A 20046-nucleotide genomic window follows, 5' to 3' on the forward strand; every position below is an offset into this window, starting at 1 on the left:
ACTACTTTAATTCACAGAAACACATTTGTTTGACATGTAATTACATGTCCCTTCCTGCTTTATCACCTGACATTGAGGCCTTTATTGTTTCACCTAACAAGTGTGTGATCTGGTGCTTAGTGCCCCTAGTGCCAACAAAAATAAGTACAACAATAACAAATAATTATAATCAAATAATAAAAGTAATGAAATAGCTCCTACATCAATCATAAAGAAAAAATAGTGCTGCAGTGCAATAAATTGCACTTAATGCTTTGCCTGCCATATTATAGGCTTCCTCATATTAACTAAACTTGTGTTTCAGCATGAGGAGCATCCTGGTTCATGCATACAGTGTTCACTACAAACACGCAGAGCAGGAATAACCAGCCAGGCAAATAAAAGTACAGTATCTTAGCTGATGCAAATGAGTCCAGCCTTAATTCCACACGACGAGTCACTTTGCCTCGGTTGAACTCAACTATATGGACAATTCTAAATCCTCAGTGGAGTTAATGTTTCCTTTAATCTTTCCAGGGGAAGCTTCAATTTTTTATGTTCACACCTTTTGACAGACATGTGTGGTGTTGCGTTAGTCTCCTCTCAGATATCCTGTGTCTGTATTTAATGTGGAGGTTAGAAGTCAGCAGTGTGAGAGGCCATCTAGTGTTAGAGTTGGGAAATCACAAGAAAGTACATGTGGGTTTTAAATAATAAAAAAAAATGACAGCTTTCCAAGTGGCGGAAGGAAGCAAAAAAAATCCGCGACCCAGCGAGATCCTTCATCCCACCTGTCTGACCCGCGAGGAGCCGGCTCCGACACTCAGGTGAGCTATACCTGTGTTATACAAAGATGATTTAATAGGCTTATATTATAAATATAATACGTTCACTGCTATAGGCAGGAAATAAAGAAGTAGGCGGTGTGCAGTGTTGCCGGACTGGACCGACAACATGTTACATTCTCATTTAGGTAAAGCTTTATTTTGATATTAAGTGTCCGTGTGTGTTTGCGTAGTAACATAATCAGTCAGGTCGCCTATTCTTTCCATCGGCTTTAAGTAAAACCACGGTTACAACGAGGAAGTCAAATGATAACAGTATTTCAGATTTAGATTAAAACGCTCTTATGAACACGTGTACGCGCGTTTACACATCTTTTATTACATAGCTACAGAATAATAATGACAATGATACCTTTGTAATTAACTGAAGTAAAATTTGGTTTTGATGGTTATAAATCGATTGATATAAAATACCTTTACCCGCCAAATTGAATTAAAAAAAGGCGGAAAACACAGTTGGCAGATGACGCAACCGGGAGTCACATTGACGCTGCACACAATGTCATATTTATAGAGGTGCTTTTTGGTTTTAATGATATGGAAATGATTCAATCATCAAATGATTTGTGACAAAATTACTTAATATAAACTTGAATTAACATGACTAATTTATTAATGAATACTTTAATCCATTAATTCTTAATTAATGCCATGTCATTAAGAAATATTAAGGTACTTATTTAGCAATGAAGGGGAAGAATTGAGGCCATGACGTCTAATGCTGAGGTAAAAGTAATTTCAGCCAAATGCCATTAAATAAATATAAGAAAATGTAATTTTCATAAAGGCTACAAAACGTATGATCAGATTTCACAATATGATGCATATACAGATTAATCTGTTTTAATCATCTGTGCTGTAACTTAAATGGAATGCAGGTGTACTATATAAATGAGTATTTTGATGTCTATTTAATTAAAGTATTAATACTTTCTACCTATTTTTTAACTTTTCTGTAAAAACGTACCTTTATCTTTCTTTATTTGAGTCAAACTATCGATTTGTCAAGTCGCAAAACCAGCAGGATGCTGGTGAGTACCAGTAAGCCGGTGATTCTTTGAGTCAGTTGTGGATGATGCTGATATTACCTACACAGCACATGTGCAGTGAACACATCATGTGAGTTGTCTCTTTACTTTAGTGCAGAAACAACAAACAGAAGCAACAGGATGTGGAACGAAAACAAACTGCGTCCACCTGCCGACCGGTGAGTTTGATATTCTCCCGCTGAGGATTTGTTTTTTGTACAAACTGAAGTTTTAATTTACAGTTCAGGACATTTTGGTTTCTTCTGTTCCCCCAGCGGTCGGGCTGTAGCCGTCATCATCTTTGTGCTCGGTTTGGGAACTCTGCTGCCCTGGAACTTCTTCATGACGGCCTCTCAGGTTTCTCATTATTTATTTCAGGGAATGTCAATCAGACTGCTGTTGCTTTGTTCATATTAAGACAGGTGTACATCACAAGTTTCATCCCCATACCATATTTGATGATGTCACAAAATCTGATGATGTCATATGCCCATTTCAATCAATCAATTACATTTATACCGACTCAATAAACTAAAATATGATTTGACGATTGTATTTCTGGGCTCTGTAGGAAGGAGGAAAAAACTTGTGGTGACACAGACGCCATGGGACTTTCAAAATAAAGGCATAACTTAAAGATGATACGCATCAATGTTTTAATTTTGCACTCGATGTATGGCAACGTTTGTGAACAGACTGGTTTTAAGTAGCTCTCGATGTACTTATACTTAGATGTACACAGAACAGAAAGACGGAAATACACACACAGCTAAAAACAAAGCTGAACAAAGATAATAGAAAACAGAAGCTTATATACAGTAAATATAACAAAGAACTCATCAACAGCACAGACATTTACTTTGTTATATCTCATATGAAGATGTTCTTCTTTTGTCCTCTTTGTTAAAGTATTTCAACCAGCGCCTCGCAGCACCACCAAACAGCACATCGGGCGGCTCAACTAAAGACTACAACTATGACAGCTGGATGGCCTTGCTTTCCCAGCTGCCCCTGCTGCTGTTCACTCTGCTCAACTCCTTCCTGTATCAGTGGTAAGTTCTTTACTTAGTTCGGCTTTATTGACACGCGTTTACGTCACTTTTAACGTGAGCGACTGACCGCGAGGCGACGTGTTTCCTCTCTCGACCTCCCTGCAGGGTGAGGGAGCGTCTCCGCGTGGCCTTCAGCCTGATCTTCATCCTGCTGCTCTTCTGCCTCACCGCCGCTCTGGTCCAGGTCCCCATGCAACCGGACACCTTCTTCTCCATCACAATGGCCACCATCTGGTTCATCAACAGTGGGTTCATGCAAACACACACACACACAGTTATTGTTATCACATGAAACCCCTCTGACGTTCAGGATGAAGGTCTTTACGTCCACATCATATGAACCTTCACCTGTCAACCCCAATTGTAGAATGCAATTAGACAAATGAGGACAAACTTATTCGGAGTCCTTATTAATTAATTGATGCTAACTAAAGATACTGTGAGGAACATTTAACCTCTTATAAAACAGTCTCAATTTAATACTGATGCCTCTATATGACCTAAATAAGTAAACACGACCATCAGCGAGAAGACTGATCCTAACGCGTGTCATCGATGCCACTGAATTCATCGCAAAAAATCAGATGAAATCATGCAGGTTTACCAAAACACTCCTTCAGCTCAGACTCCAGCGGGGCCTCCAGCAGCGACCGGTCCTCTGTGGACAGGAGGGCGGGGGTCTCAGCGCTCTGCAGCAGGGTCTCCTCCGGCCAGGAGCAGAGCTTCGCCTCGCTGCTCCGTTGAGAGCCGACACCACGGTGCTGGAGGCCCAGGCTGCCTTTTCTGGGCCCGCTGGAAAAAAGGGAGGCACACCAGAACCAGGGCTGAGCGGGGCAGACTGTCAGACTCTGCTGTACTGAAATTAGTTTTTTTTTAAAGGGACTCTGGTGCTCGAAAGCACTACCACTTTTGTCCACAGGGACCGCCAAAAACAACAGAAAAAAAGCTCCTCGTAACTTTAAATTAATATCACTGCTATTCCTAACAGGACTTTCCCTACATGTCGACAGAAGACTTCGACATGTAGGGAAAGTCTGAGCAATGCTACTGCTGCTCTTGTATTATTCTACCATACAAATAGATGATGAGCACTGTCATAATAATACCTGTGTGTGTGTGTGCAGTGTTCAGTGCAGTGCTGCAGGGCAGTCTGTTCGGTGTGGTCGGTCTGTTCCCTCCTCGTTACAGCACTCTGTTCATGAGCGGTCAGGGTCTGGCCGGGATCTTCGCTGCACTCGCGATGCTCCTCTCCATCTTAAGTGAGTAACACCCTGAACCGACCCGACTGGACAACATTAATGACAAACAAAGAGTTATCGTTGAGCGGTTTAAAATGAATACCAGGAACAGACCTCTACTGTCGAGGGAGACGGACTCAATTCTTTAAATATGCTTTGTTTTTGAGACAAGTGAAAGTAGCAGGTGGCTTTGAGTTTCAGATCTCAGAATGTGAGCGCATGTTATTGAATGGGTGATAGATGGGTGATGGGTGACAGAGATAATATATCGACCGTTATTCATTTATTTGATATTAATAACGATTCCTTATTTTTGACTTGTGACCGAGATATATTTACTGAATTGGACATTTTACAAGTGTGAAAATAAACCTGCAGTATGTAATGAAAACACTGTTTCTAAATTACCTCAAACTAGACGTGGAACGATATTAAAATTTCATGTCACCATTATCCGAGCCAAAATACATTTTGTAAAGAAACTAATATATATTTTATTGCATCACAGAAAGGACAAACATCTCCCTTTTTTCTGTGAAAAACAAACTTAAATAAGATAATCAGAAATCATCCCGACCTCAAACACGTCTTTGGTGTTTCTGAACTGACATTTCACTTACTGGCCGACGTGCTCGTTGAGACCAATATAACTGTGACAGTCAGTAATAGTGGCCGTAGTTGGGTGCAACAGTTCCTAAAAAATGAATCTGGTTGTAAACGACTCTCTCTCGCTCTGCAGGTAACGCGGATAAAAGCTCGGCTGCGTTGGGATACTTCATCACTCCATGTGTGGCCACTCTGGGGACGCTGCTGTGCTACCTGCTGCTGCCACAGCTGGTGAGGACACGAACGACACGCATTTTAAATTTAGTTTAAAGGCTTTGTTGTTATCATCTGTATAAACTCTTGTCAGTGGCAGAAACCCTACGGACATATCTTTTTCTTATCAATTCATTTAAATCGTGAAATATTACCTCAGGGCCTCTGTAGAGCCCACATTACGATCGCCCTGACGGCGTCGACTCTCCTCCGCAGGAATTTGCAAGTTTTTACATGAACAGAAATCACTCTGCAACCGCGGAGAGGACACAGGAACTCCTCAGCAGCACAGGTTGGTTCCTACCAAGTCTCATCTTGCAACACGACGAGGTTTCTCCAGTTATTTATGATCTTGTGTTATTATATTCTAGCTGATATAAGTCAAAGGTTCAGAACTGGGTCTCACCAGCTCTTCATGAATCCTTGTAGGTTCTCAGTAACTACTAGCTCGTTTCAAATGGGCTGAACTACTAAAACTTAGTAGTAAAGACTTAAAAAACTTACAAAACTAAGTAACTAACTAAGTACAATTACTCAAGTACTCTACGTAAAGATGGAGCGTGGCACTTTTGTCTCCCCCTTCTGGCAGTGAAAGTAATTACAGGTCAGTGACCAGAGCGACGTGATGTACTATTACATGACTTGAATATTTAAACTTTCTGCTGTTTAATACTTTTATTCCACTATATTTACATTTCATAGAGAAATGCTGTACTTTTTACTGAACTACATTTATTTTAATTACTTTAGTTACTTTGCAGATTCAGAATAATGATATGAAATCATCTACAAATAAATTACGATTGATTATTTATTATATAAAGTAATTGAAATTAGTTCCACCTTTACCAGCTTCTGTACTTCTACTTAAGTAAGATTCCTTGCACTCAATATTCCATTGAGTGCAGGATTCCTATTCACAGTATCAGAGTATTTATTTTCTACACTGTGGTATTACTTCTTTTACTTAAGTAGAATATCTGAGCACTTCTTCCACCCGCTGGCTCTGGGTCAGTTTGGATGATCGCATCATTAACTTAGTCGCTGATAAACGTTCATTTCTTTCCTTTTAAAGAGAAGAAAGTCTTGAGCGACGTGGATAAAGACCTCGAGGCCAAGAGGAAGTTCATCAGTGAGCCGGAAGAGATTCAGGAGCGTTCGTCCGTCTTCAAAGTCTTCAAGAAGGTGAACGGCTTCTCATCTGTTCGGAGATATTTATTATTTTAGAAAATATTTGTCATTAAAGACATAGAAAATGTACACTAATGACTCGAGCACCATCGCTGTTGTTCTTTGGATCCATTATGATGATTATTCTTCATATTTATAATGTCAACATCACAGAAAATATCACAATAAAATCAACTAACTGACCACAAACAGCCGTACGTTATGATTTCAACTAATCAACATTAAATTTGCTTTAAACTGGCCCACAGTAAAAAAAACAAAAAAAAAAAAAAAAAGATATAAAACAGCAAATCCTCACATTTAAGAAGCTGGAATCAGAGAACATTTGATAAAAGATTAATCGATTGTTAAAATTGGTGTCAACTTTTAACTTTATTCGTGGCACATATTTGTACATCATTTGTACTTTTCTTTGTAGTTTTAATGCATAATTCAGTATAAATTAGCAATGGAAACAGTTTTTTGTTTTTTTCTCTTATTATATATATATTGTCTAAATGTTTTTTTAATCTATTGCACTGTATTCACTTTATATGTTGGACTGGAGAGAAACGTATTTTCAACTCCCCTGTATGTTCAGTACATTGTGGAATTGACAATAAAGCAAACTTTGAACTTTGATGTCTACCTGTGGTTTAGTGTTGGTAGGTTTGGCTTCTTTCTGACTGTTAAGACTCCTGTTAGCATAAATAACAAACATTTTCACAACATGTTTGCATTTTTTATCTTTCAAAAGTTGTCCTTTCCATTTTTCTAATCCTTGTTTTTACCTTTATTCTAATTATTATCATGGCACATTAGCCTTTTAGCACATCCTCTCGAGCATTTCACTGCACAGGTTGAAGATACGAGTATCTTAATAGTATAAATAGTATAAATAAATCTGTGCGTGTCCCTCAGATCTGGCTGATGGCTGCATGTGTGACGTGCTTGTTCGCCGTCACCCTGTCAGTGTTTCCTGTGATCACGGTCCGAGTTCAGACCGTCTACAAGGACAGCGCTGCCTGGGGTGAGACGTCGCAGCGTCTGCTGTGTTCATGTCCTGTCAGAGTTATCGTAATTATGAGTTACCGAGTTGTAAATAGCATCGAAGTCTTCGTTACGTTTTGGGAGACTCTCATATCTGACTTAGTTGGAGCTAAATAACAGTTTAGAAGTGCTTTAAAACAAATATGGACGTAAGCTAAAGTCTGGTAAATGTAAATTCACATTATTTTCTAACTGTCTCACCACCAGCTCTGTCCTGCTCTCCATCTCTTACAGACAAAGTGTTCACCTGCGTTTGCTGCTTCATCGTTTTCAACACCTTTGACTTGGTCGGCCGCGGCGCCCCGTCTCTCGTCCAATGGGTGAGTAGCGCCGCTACTTTGCTGTTTAAATTGTGAGTGTAACGCGTTAATGACTCCTAACCCTGCGTGTTTGTGCAGCCTTCGAAGGAGAGCCGCCTGTTTCCTGTCGCTGTGTTGTCTCGTCTGGTCTTCATCCCTCTGCTCATGATGTGCAACGTCCAGAACTCCAGACTCCCCGTCCTCTTCAGACACGACGGTGCCTTCGTCACCATCATGGTCCTGTTCTCCTTCTCCAACGGGTACCTGGCGAGCCTCTGCATGGCCTACGCTCCACAGTGAGTCTTCAAACAGGAAGTGCTGTGTCTCAGCCACAGAGACTCATTTATGAGGGTCACAGAACTTCATTTTTTTTAAGTGGGGTTGAATGAGGTTCTTCTCCATCGTCAATGTTTTACTACAGTAGACGGAGTTCCAGCACGGGAGCAAATCAAAGTGCTGCTGTGGACGTGTTTCAGACACCTAAAAGAATCAATATCAGTTTAAGTGTTCGCTTTATTCAGAATATTTTCACCACCTTACCTTGTCACAGGTCAGCCCTTTCTGACGTTATACAGTGGGTACGGAAAGTATTCAGACCCCTTTAAATTTTTCACTCTTTGTTTCATTGCAGCCATTTGCTAAAATCAAAAAAGTTAATTTTATTTCTCAATAATGTACACTCAGCACCGCATCTTGACAGAAAAAAACAGAAATGTAGAAATTTTTGCAAATTTATTAAAAAAGAAAAACTGAAATATCACATGGTCATATAGTTATGATTGTATTCAGAGCTACACTCAAAACATTCGAGGCTTAAGACCTGGCAAAATGACCTGGCTATGCCGCTGGTCAACACATGATTGCACAGGTGATTTATGAGGATTTATAATTCATTACATTTTTGAACATCATCAATTCCGTGGCAACTGACTCCACCTGCTGATAAACATTATGAATGATCAAAAGCTCCTGAGAAGTTGCTTAATAGACCTTATAATAGGAGGTAATACAGGCAATGAAGAACTGACTGTTATGTCTCTACAATCTCATTTATTGGTGGCAGACAAATATCTATTAAACACATTATTAGCAGCCGGCAAGAAAGCTGTAACACAAAAATAGTTACAGACTGAACCTCCAGCAAAGACTGACTGGATAGAGATTGTGAGTAATATTTAAAGTAGGAGAGAATGACTTTTTCTGCTGAATCTACGTGTTGATAAATTGATAAAACTTTGTGCACCTCATGAGATGATCAGTTACTGAGTGAACTGGCATGTATTTCTATCGGTATAACATTTGAATGCATAGGTGACCAACTGTTGTTTCTAATATGTTTTGTTGTATTTCTATGCTTCTTTATAAAAGTATATATTAAAAAAAACCTCATGGAGATGTTTTTGATCAACTGTTTCCAAGCTCAAGATTGGAGCCAAGAAACCTTAATATATCTGTCAAATAAAGGTTGTATATATATCTCAGGAAAATGATAACACCACCGCTTTGGGAATTATAAATATCCTTGCAGTGTACTTTAACCTGTCCCAATGCAGCGGCATAATGATGTAAAGTTAGCTAAATAACACCATGAAGCCTGCAAGAAGAAGAGGAATAGTGTTACTGTCCCTTTAACAAGGTGAGGTCAGGGTGTGGTTTATTCCTCCAAAGTTTCCAGATTAGCATGCTCTTTAAACAAAACGGAGAGACTGAAGTCACATCATGTCAGACTGGTCACCCCTGTAGTGTGTGTGCTGTGGTTTATAGTGGGCGGACTGGTGTGGATGTGTGTAACAGAGGAGGCCATGTTGTAACTGTCGGTTTGTGTCCGTCAGGTTGGTGCACTGTAAAGACTGCGAGACAGCCGGCTCTCTGATGACCTTCTTCCTCGTTCTGGGTCTGGCACTGGGAGCGTCGTTCTCCTTCCTGCTGGGAAAACTGGTTTAGACGACTGGGACAAGTAGAGCGCGTGAGACTTTGTTGATCCTCGTTTTGGGGAATCTGGTCTTTAACAAGAAGCACCTACTTGTGATGAAATGTCAGCACTGGTGAGAGTGGTGAGAACTTTTTACTGTTTTATAACGGAATGTTTGTACATTATTTTTATACGTTTTCATAACTGAGGAAATTTTGTACTGTTCTTTGTTATTTATGTATACTTATTTATGTATTTTTTGTCTCTTGATGATATTGTACTTTGACTTCATTTTTATCAAAATCAACAGTCATTTTCTTTTCCCTTTCATAATAAAATGCACAACATCTTCCTGTGTATTTGTACATCTGTTTATAAACTGTGAAACACCGAGTTTAATTCATCATCAGCTGTAGCAACATGAGCAGAGGCTGCCGGTCAGCAAGCTTCAAAGTAAATATTAAATATTGGATTTTGTTTTCACTTTTCGAGCGTGGAGCTTCTGTTGTTTCCTCTTCCTCCCGCTCGGCCCTTTCCTTTGACCTCGTGTCCTGCTTCCTTCCATTCTCTTACACTCGTCACGGAAAGTGAGAAGGAAAGTGGCGACAAGACATGTTTCTGTAAATCACATTGAAAAGAAACTCGTCAGAACCAAAGATGGAGAAGTTTAGGTGAAGTTTTGTAAATCAGCTGCAGACTTGTGAGGCGAGTATTTTGGACTTGATTCTTTTCTTGACCTCTCTAATGTACATTTACTGTGAAACTTCACATTTGTATGAGTACTGCTGAGACTTCAACACGCTTTAAAGTACAAGTTTGGTGCTATTCTTTATTTTTCTTGTCAACAAAAACCAACAGTGAATGTATTTACTAACATGTTTCATCCCACCGGAGTAAACAGCTGTGTGCTCTCTATTTACAGGTAAATATATGGGTTCTCTGTTTACTTTTACTTTATTTAGGATCCCCATTAGTTACTACGGCAGTAACAAGACGTGACATTCAAACTTTACATTATTGACAATCCACAGTATCAACAAAACAGAATTAAATAAAAATCTCTCCAAGTCTTTACGTCAGCTCAGCAGTAAATCAAATAATATATGTAGTAAAATAGGTTTATTACATTATATATAACTATACAATACTACTGTACAGTCAAGCATCAACCTTCATATGGTGCATCATGTGCAGCCTAAAGGGATTTCTTACTTAATTTGTTTTTACACAAACAATCTTAATTGTTTCCATTACTAAAAGACAACATGAGTCTTGTTGTTTTCCGGAATGAATAAACGGTGTTAAAGTACTTTTGTAAAGAAAACATGAAGAAAATTAAATATTTGGGGTTTTGCCTGCAGTCACAGCCTCACAACAATAAGCTCTCTTGTTATTGACCTGAGAGAGAAAGACATGCAGGGGCAGCTGATTACCAGAGCTGTGTGTGTGTGTGTGTGTGTGTGTGTGTGTGTGTGTGTAATGAGGCAGGTTGAAGCTTTTACGTCAGCGTTGACACAGTCGACAGGAGACGTCGGACAAACTGGACCTGCAGCTCATTCTTCTCCGCTGTTTGCTTCCTTCAGATCAACATGGCCGAAACACACCGAGTGACAGCGCAGGGCAGGAAGGTGAGTCGGAACACACCTGAGCAAACAGGAAGCAGGTGAGAGAATATAGAAACAACAACAACAGAGCAGCAGAGAGGAAAGTGGTCTCAATGGTGCGTCAGATGAACGTTTCTGATTTCAGTATTGTTTCTCAGGTGACTTTAAACTAGTTTTCTAAAATAACCTGACTGCTGTGAAAGAAACAATGCAACTTCCTGTCAACAGTAACAAAATAAAAGCACCCCTCATCTACGTAGCAGCGTTTTAAATATCCATACAAAGTAAAGTTTACAACATTTAAATAAACCAAGTCAAAGGGTTCAGTAGGAAAGTGTTTACTTGCTACTGGTTTTACACTTAATGGGACGGAAAACCAGGGCTGTTGCATTGAAGACGACAGTGGTGGAAAGTACTCAAGTACATTTACTCAAGTACTAGAGTACTATTTAGAGGCGATAGTACTTTGACAATTTTCTTTTCTTAGTACTTTATCACTTCTATTTTACAACATTTCAGAGGGACATATACTTTTCACTTATGTGATAACTTAAGTTACACGTTAAAGTACAACTACACATGAGTTAAGGGTGTTTATTCGTGGTGGTTCATTTTCAATTAATAACTTCACTACATCATACTAAGGATCTTCCTGTTTCATCTAAAAGTCTTAACATAATACGTGAACCTCTAGCATTCTGTTCATATCAGCTGCTTTTATTCTGAAGGTAAAACCGGAACTCATTCTTTTTCCTGTTTTATTCAGACTTGAAGCAGCACGTGCCGGTCACCGGGTGCGTGACGTCACGCTGTGAGCTGTTGCTTTGACGTCAGTCGAGTGTGAAAATTGTGTTTAAATCATTTTATTTTACTTCGTGTTATAATTAAGTGCTACACATTTCAGATAATTTAACTTGTAATGTTAAAACATTAATAGTTTCTAGTCAAATAAAGGATTTGAATGTTGTTCAATAAAATTAATTGGGATGTTCCTAATCAATAAAAATAAGTTGTAAGTAAGAAACCGAAATATTTTTTGACATACTTGTACCGCACTTGAGTATTTAATTTTATGCTTCTTTATACTTCGACTTTACTACATCTCAAAAGGCAAATATTTTACTTTTAACTGCACTTTATTTTATTGATACTAGTTACTCCTTACATAAAAAACATGATATTATGCTTATATTATAGGATTATACTAAATCTACCCAGTAGTATGCAAATCAGTAAGATTGGCTCCACATTAAGATACAACAATGAAATGCTTTTACATTTGATGAAAACAGAACAATATCATAGTCTCCAAAATATAAAGCTAAGAAGCCGTTCCACACAATGAGTACTTTACTTTTGACTCTTAAAATAACTTCTGTACTTTTACTTAAATAACATTTTGAATTGAGGAGTTTTACTATGTAGTATTTTTGGACCCTGGTATTTACTATGTGATGCAATCGCAGCGCACATCTGTATGACGTGAGGGCGATTGTGGAGTCAAATCTGTCCTCTTGGCTGGTGAGGTCATCATGACGTCATGACATCATGTTTTTTTGTAAAAATGTGGGCCCACCAAAAGACTGTTGGAATGTCAGATGTTTAGTGATGTGGTTCTTTTGATAGATAATTAATCTTCCATGGCATATTTGGTTTTCTGGTCAAGAAACACAGATTTTCTTGCAGTGTAACTGGTTGAAAACTATGCATTTATTATTATTTGGCCTGTACCTCACGATAACAATCAACGATCAAGTGATCTAAACAAATCTAAACAGCCTCGGTGACTTCTGGAAATGCAGGACAGATCAAATGAAATCAAAATCTTTTTTTTTTCCTTTCAGAAATGGGTCGTTCCACAGAGAAGTGATGAGAATAAACCGAGTGTTCGTCCTCCTGACAGAACTGATGAGAGAAATCTGGTAGACATTTTGTCTCAAAATATTTCAACTGTATTCTCAAGATGTTTTCCCCGAACCCGGTTGTAGTTCAACATACAGTATATTAATATTTTAAACGTTATAGTAAATGATGTTAATGATTTCCTTTTAACTTAGTATTTAAATGGAATGTTTTCTTCTTGTTTTCAACTCTTTCAACTGTTTTTGTTCCAGTGCAATTAGATATAGAATAATTATTCACATTTTTGTTGCATCCACTTGTCTTCATGCAAATTTTTGTGTGTGTGCATGTGCGTGTGTGTGTGCGTGTGTGTGTCCAGGCGGTTCCTTTCAGAGGTCACATCACAGGGGGGATGCGTCCGGGGAAGAAGGTTGTCGTGGTGGGTGTCGTGGAATCGTGTCCTAACAGGTAAACTTCCACTTTCCTTGACAAGTTGCTTCAGAAGCTTGAAAATCGTCATGTTTTTAAGTTTACTTAGTGTAGATGTTATTATAAGAGCCCGTTTGATGAGCTTTTACTGGGCCTTGCTCTCCTGATGGGCTTTAATGTGTCTGTTGTAATGCTGGCTCTCAAACAGGCCAGTATGTTTGTGTTTCCATCAGATTAGTAGAACATTTTCATCTTTATCTTACTCAATTTTCACACAATTGTTCCACCACTGCTAGTTGGAACTTGCTCTCTGTTTGTGTTACGTTTCGGGATAATCTGAACCCTTTAATACAGAGTCAGAACAGTGTTGTCAGAGTCACGTCTGGTATTCCTCCTTTAGGTTCTACGTTGCCCTGACATGTGGTCGTGGATCCGGGGAGCCTCCGCCTGATGTGGCTCTGGAGCTCTGTGTTCGATTCAGGGACCGGCAAGTCCTGCGCAGGGCCTGTGTGGCCGGATCCTGGGGGGACGCCGACCGAGCCGTGCCTTTCTTCCCCTTCATCAGAGACCAGCCGTTCAAGGTATACCGACAAAATCCACAGTCTGGGCGCCGCTCTTCGGGCCTCACTGAGATGTGGCAGCTGTCGGCTCTTGTTACAAATTTATTGAGCAAAACCAGAATTACAACAGTTGGTTCCTTCACCAGGCCTCCAAACATGTTGTTCTCCTGACACATTAAAGTAGACGTTAATATCTCAATCATACATTCATATGAGTGGAATATATCCGATGATTCATGTCAGGTGTCAAATGACCAAACATCCGCTTGTGTCTCGTCTCTCCTCCCAGATTGAGATTCACTGTGAACAAAGTCGGTTCCGTGTGTTTGTGGACGGACAGAAGCTGTTTGACTTCCATCACAGGTTGACGTCGCTCGGCGATATCGACACGTTGTGGATCAAAGGCGGCGTCACCGTCACTAAACTGGCCTGAAGTGAAGGACCGTTGCACAATGAGTCCAATCTCACGACCTCCAGGACTCACTGCGTCTAGACACACTGTGTGCTCACGCTGGAACATTTTGGTTCCAGATGTTCAATATGGAGAGAAATGAGTCTTCAGTTTTGGGACAAATATGTGTGTTCATGATCTACTTAAGGAAAGTTGAAGCTGTGTGGGAACTGTCATTTGTGAATATGTTGAAACATTTGCCAAAGTCCCTGCAAAAAGTTCACAGAACATTTTAAAATCCCAATTGTAATGCCCTTCATTGTTTTGTTGTTGATCGGTTTTTCTTGGAGGCTCAGATTTTCAGAAAGGTCGTTTTTTACCTTGTTGCTGCTGAACTGACTGATGAGGCGCCAACTTCATTTCGTTATATCTTTTTACAATGACAATAAACATCCTTCTCCTTATCTTTATCCTTTCTAAATACATTTTAATGCCGATGTTTGTTCAGCCAACAGGACACAACTACTGCAACTGTAAATATCATCTAACAGCATAAACTGGGATTAGCTGAAGGCCGCTGATGCCGTGGGTGGAATTGTTTTTATATTTTGTAATATGTTTTGTTTTTTAAAATCACACTTTGTATTAGTAAACAAAGCCTGAAGATAAGGACAGCGAGGCCTCCATGTTTATGTGATGACTACCTCAAACCACGTGGTGGGATGTCCTGCTGCCATCCATATTAAAAGTACATGAGAAATAAATCATTATTTCTATATTCAGCGTGTGTCTGTGTCCCAATGAAAATTGTCCGTTTGTTTGTGCTGCAATCAACAATTATTTTCAGAATTTCATTCAATATAGTGCTTTCTATTCCTTATTATAACAGTTCAGTCTGTACAATGTCAAAAGTAAAAAGCCTAAAAAGATGCCTTTAAGTTAGGAGGAGGAAAATAATGTCAGCAACTTGAAATATGAATTGATTATCTTGATTATCAAGCAGAGAGGGGAGGAGAAACTGTACTCTGAAAATAACTAACGATGTCAGACAGCTGTAGTGGAGTAAAGAGAACAATATTTAACTCTGAGTTGTAGTGGCGTAGAAGTATAAAGTTGCATAAAAGATAAGATAAGATCCTTTATTACTCCTGCAGCGGGGACATTTACAGGATTACAGCAGCATAGTGGATAGTGCAAACAAGATCAAAACAATTATAAATAAGTAATAAAACAGTAAAGAATATGAAATAAGTAAAAAATCCACAATAACTAAAATATAAATATAAAATGGGAATACTCAAGTACAGTACCTGAGTGAATGTACTTAGTTACTGAACATACCTGTTAAACATGGAAAGTTTAGAAGAACCCAAAGAGCCCCGCAGAGAGCCAACCTGTCACAGCGGTGCATGCTGGGAGATATTGAGCCGGCTGACTCAACCTTCAGTTTTCTGCTTCACTTTCCCCCGTCCTGCACTCTTCAACCGGCTCAATCTGACCACGTATGGACGGTGCTGTCTCTACCTGAGTCATGGACATCAGTGGACAACATCTCACGGTTAGCTCACCTGCTATCTAAAGACACCGGCTGCCCAAAAACTCCAAGACGGAGGATGTGGGATCGGCGAACGCTAAAGCTAGGAAGATGCTTGTTGTTGTCGTTGTGGAGTTAGCTTGTTAGCTAGCTGCGTAGTTAGCCGAGGTGGTGGACTTCTCACTTAACTTGTATGTGATGCTGTTGCTTTATATACTTTATGTACCTGCGATGATCGCGTTTGATTATTTAAACGACCCGGTAAAGTGACGATACACTAATCAGACGTTAACTGGTAACATCGCTCATAAATTAGCGTGGCTTTTTTGGCTTTTTCTACACATGCTAACCAAGCTAAGCTAAGCTAGCCTTCGTTACACCCCACATCTCAACGAAGTGTCTCGGCCTTTTAGTTAAATTAGATGCCTTCTAGTCAATGCTAACCTAGCTGTTAGCGTCATGTCATATTAACCCCAGTCTAGTCGTTTCTAGATCTAGCTACATAAGTGTGCTAACGATGGCACTAGACATTAGCCTACCAGCCTGCTAAGCTACATGCCTAGAGAATTAGCTTCGTTAGCCTCCTAGCTTCTCTAAAAAACGCCAGACAAGTAGGAAAAATGTGTGAAACTTGGCTAACTCGAGACAAAAGCCGAAACCGTCTGATATTGAGTGTGTAGATTATTAAATAAACAGCTGCTAACATTGTCATGAAAGGTGACAACTCGTCTTAATAGAGAAAACACCAATAAATTAACTTAAAAACGTGAAGGTGGAGCTAATTCTTTACTACTTTGTGTTCTTTTTTTAGTAGTCTGTGAATTCACCAATGAAGTCGTACGTCATCTTATCTTAACCTCCTATTAAAACACATGGATTCAAAGGTTATAAAGTTTCATAAAATGGAAATACTCAAGTAAAATACGAGTAACTCCAAATTGTACAATTACTTTCAACCACTGCTAAACAGTCACTTAACTTGTGTGTGATTTGTACCCGAGCTGTCGGAGTGACTTAACCTGGTCTGCTGAGAGGTTCAGTGATCACAGTTTAAAGTAGGAACACGAATTTGTTTGTTAACTCGTCTTTCTGGACTTGCATGTCTGTAGTCTAAGCAGCGCTGCCTGGGTGTAAACGTGCAGGTATTCAGTGAGATAAGGACAGCAAGGCAAATACACGTTGCTGTCGCCTCCCACTATCCCAGCTTCCAGTTTCCTCTTTTCAGTTCGAAGTCAAAGATGTGAGAAACTCCAGTTGGTGTCTCTTATGAAATCATACATTTTATACACAGGATTGTAACTTCCTAATAACTTCTTAGCTCGGTCCCTGAAAGACACAACAAATCCAATCAGATTCTGCTTTGGTGATTGTTTACAAGTCACAGAATTCAACTGCTTTTTTTATCTCAAGTTGCAAGTAAAACTTCTACAGTTGTTTGGAAAGGCTAGAAAGGTTCTTGAGGATTCTTGACATGTCTCCGAAAGACAAAGATTCTGCTTATCTTTGTCTTTGTGATTCTAATGAAATGCGCACTTGTCAGATATAAAACACACAGAGATAAGACTTCTGGAAGACATCCAGGAACTTGAGAGAGGGAGAAAGTATTCACAGAAGTTTTGTCCAAGGAAATGATGATAACGTCTATGTTTCAGAGGTTTCAGAGTTCAGTAGAGAGGGAAACTATTAAGTCAGGTAATTTATTCACGTGAACCTAAGAATGTATATAACTACAACTTGTTGGGTCAGAAGATGCAGACTGAAGTGCCGTCATAGTTTATGTTGTCGCTATCTCACTGTTTGTTTTGTCTCAGTTGGAAACATCTCAGCGCTGGCTTGTCATTACCACTTTATTACTGTCAATTTGACTCGTCGGTCCTCTTTAGTGGTTCAGTAATTCAATTCCTGCTTCGGCTCCAGCCGCTCATCAAGCAAATTGACCCCGGAGCGCCACAAGTGCTTCCCTGGTTTACTACTTGTGTTTACGGAGCCAGAATGAGGCTTGAATGTGTTTTTATTGATATACCTGCTGTGACAGAGGGTTTGTTTCTGACGACATCTCTCCTCGCTGTCTTTAGGTGTAGCCAGGAGGATTCGTCGACCGCCAGAGAACCATGGAGCCAGATGTGGTCCGCATGTACTCGTCCTCTCCACCCCCGATGGAGGACGGCACAGAGGAAGAGGACAACGAGTTCGGGGACTTCGGTACCTTCGCCGGCGTCCCGAACAGCGTCAGCTTCACCGAATTCGACACCCTGACCACTTTCAACCAGACCCAAGCTCTGACCGCCACCTCCCCACCTGAGATCCTCAACAACAGAGGGGTGACGGGTTTCAGCCACGGCTCCTCTAACGGCACCCACGGCCCGAACAGCGATCTGTCCAAGGCTAATGGCGTTGTGCCGGCGGGCCACCTGGGCAGCAGTCCCTCAGAAAGAACTGAGATGAAAAAGGTCCTCTCCGGCCCTCTGAGTCACTCGGGGAGCGTCACAGCCGCCAGCGAGCCCGCTGCCTGCAACGGCGGAGGCACGGAGGTGCTAACTAACGGGTTTGCAACCTTTGACGTTCAGGGAAGCCCCTCCTTGCAGAATTCTGTCCATTCTCATTTAAAAGGAACATCCACTGAGGACACGGGCGGCGTCCCCGTCGGCAGCCCCGAGGACGATTTCGCAGACTTTGCTGCTTTTTCCAATGCCGAGGGACACCTCAGCCCGACGGCAAACGAGGACTCAGACAATCCCACGGGGGGCAGCCGGCTGGCGGAGGCCGCCTGCCTCGAGGAGCACTATGACTCAGAGCAGGGAACGACTTCAGAGGACAATGTCAGGGACACACACAGAACTGGACCAAATGCACCCGGCTCTGATTCCATATCTGCTCACGCCGAGGCCCCGGGTGGCTCGTGCAACACGGACCGGGGCTCTCTTACGGATGCTGACTCTCAACAAAGGGACGTAGCCTTTGCACAGGAGCACTTGGCCTCAGAGGCAGTTTGCACTAACAGACCCCTCACTCTGAACGGGGTGGACGCGGCCCACGGGGACGATTCCAAAGACTCCGCGGACTGCAGCGAAAACGACCTCTCGCCCGATGCAGCCGCAGACTGTGAGGCGGGACGGTCGGACGGGAAGGGCTCCGGTAACGAGACGGAGACGGAAACGGAGACGGAGACGGAAACGGAGACGGAGACGTCGCTGGGCCGGCCGTTGTCCACAGACGCTCTGGAGGAGTTCGGCGACATGAGCACCACGGGCTCGGTGCCCTCTCCGCCCCTCCAAGGCGAGACCGCCACGCCGGCCGACCACAGCCAGCTGGCAGAGGACGACGAGGACGAGGACTTCGGGGACTTCGGAGACTCCGGCTCATTCGGCGGGCAGGGCTTTGCCGACTTTGACCAGCTGGATGTCCAGCAGGAGCAGAGCAGGTCGGCCAGCCCCGCCGCTGCACAGGAAACTACAGACGGTAAGTACGAGGACGACTTTGGCGACTTCAACTCCCCCAAATTTCACGCCAGTGAAAACGAGGGGGAGGATGGAGGCACGTTTGCAGACTTCCCCGTCAGCGACAGTTTCGGGAATTTCAACTCGGCGGCTGAAGGCGCAGACGGTGAGGCGGATGCAGGGTGGAGCGCCTTCGGGGAGCAGCAGCAGGTGGAGCAGGAAGAGGAGCAGGAGTCCTGGGCGGCGTTCAGCACGGACCAGAGCGTCGCTCCTCCTGCAGAGAGCAGAGAGGAGGAGCAGCAGGAGGAGGATGAGTGGCATGAGAGTGAACTTCCCGCAGTCAGCGAGGAAACCAGCAGGACAGACAGACAGTCGGTAAGAACGGAGGGAAATCAAGTTATTCATCCATGAACCCACATCCTGATCTCACTAGAGTTGCATTTATTTATGTGTGGCTTTACAGAACCACGGTGGAGTTAATAAATAAATTATAATATCTATCTCAGGTGTCAGACGATGAGCTAAATCCATTCCACGACTAACTTCATTTTGCAATAAATGATCGAGAGTTAAATGACGTACTTTTTACTTTTGATCGTCCGTTTATACAACATGCGCTGAACAAAAAGTTCTGCTTCCCGCAAACCAAAGAAGAGGAAGTTTGTTTTTTTTAAAACCATATTTAAATCAGTTTCTTGTGTTTGTTCATAATCAGCTGAGTCACAGCTCTTCACCAACTTCCCCTGTTGTTGTTGAACATTAACTGGCCCTTTAATTGAGAATAAACTCCGCCCACAGGGAAAACGCTGCTGTGTGTGTGTGTGTGTGTGTGTGTGTGTGTGTGTGTGTGTGTGTGT

The 20046-nt window shown here is 41.4% G+C and overlaps 3 protein-coding genes across 7 annotated transcripts in view; all 3 read left to right on the forward strand.

Moving 5' to 3' along the window:
- Nucleotides 1-714: 714 nt before the first annotated feature.
- LOC116399458 (equilibrative nucleoside transporter 2-like) lies at nt 715-9739 on the forward strand. 2 transcript variants are annotated; one of them, XM_031876641.1, is made up of 13 exons: nt 715-806; nt 1966-2031; nt 2128-2209; nt 2762-2904; nt 3010-3149; nt 4029-4163; nt 4882-4979; nt 5178-5253; nt 6037-6146; nt 7053-7161; nt 7416-7501; nt 7580-7776; nt 9313-9739. In XM_031876641.1, exons 2-13 carry the CDS (start codon nt 1994-1996, stop codon nt 9422-9424), a joined length of 1326 nt encoding a protein of 441 aa, XP_031732501.1. In that variant the 5' UTR covers nt 715-806; nt 1966-1993; the 3' UTR covers nt 9425-9739. The 2 variants fall into 2 exon arrangements, with proteins under 2 accessions (XP_031732501.1, XP_031732502.1); XM_031876642.1 differs by having other exon boundaries at nt 1971-2031.
- On the forward strand, nt 9441-14961 carry LOC116399459 (galectin-related protein-like). The gene is made up of 6 exons (XM_031876644.1): nt 9441-9534; nt 10976-11020; nt 12841-12918; nt 13218-13306; nt 13668-13848; nt 14117-14961. Exons 1-6 carry the CDS (start codon nt 9514-9516, stop codon nt 14258-14260), a joined length of 558 nt encoding a protein of 185 aa, XP_031732504.1. The 5' UTR covers nt 9441-9513; the 3' UTR covers nt 14261-14961.
- A 662-nt stretch (nt 14962-15623) lies between these two features.
- Nucleotides 15624-20046, forward strand: part of aftpha (aftiphilin a) — a 9793-nt gene continuing 5370 nt past the window's right edge. For all 4 annotated transcript variants that reach the window (XM_031876636.1, XM_031876639.1, XM_031876637.1 and 1 more), the window contains exons 1-2: nt 15624-15776; nt 17828-19564. In XM_031876636.1, coding sequence (XP_031732496.1) covers nt 17864-19564 — 1701 coding nt within the window. In that variant the 5' untranslated portion in view covers nt 15624-15776; nt 17828-17863. The remainder of the gene's footprint in view (nt 15777-17827; nt 19565-20046) is intronic.

This window comes from Anarrhichthys ocellatus, unplaced genomic scaffold, assembly GCF_004355925.1.
Source record: "Anarrhichthys ocellatus isolate YVR2014 unplaced genomic scaffold, GSC_Weel_1.0 scaffold112, whole genome shotgun sequence".
NCBI classification, from domain to species: domain Eukaryota; kingdom Metazoa; phylum Chordata; class Actinopteri; order Perciformes; family Anarhichadidae; genus Anarrhichthys; species Anarrhichthys ocellatus.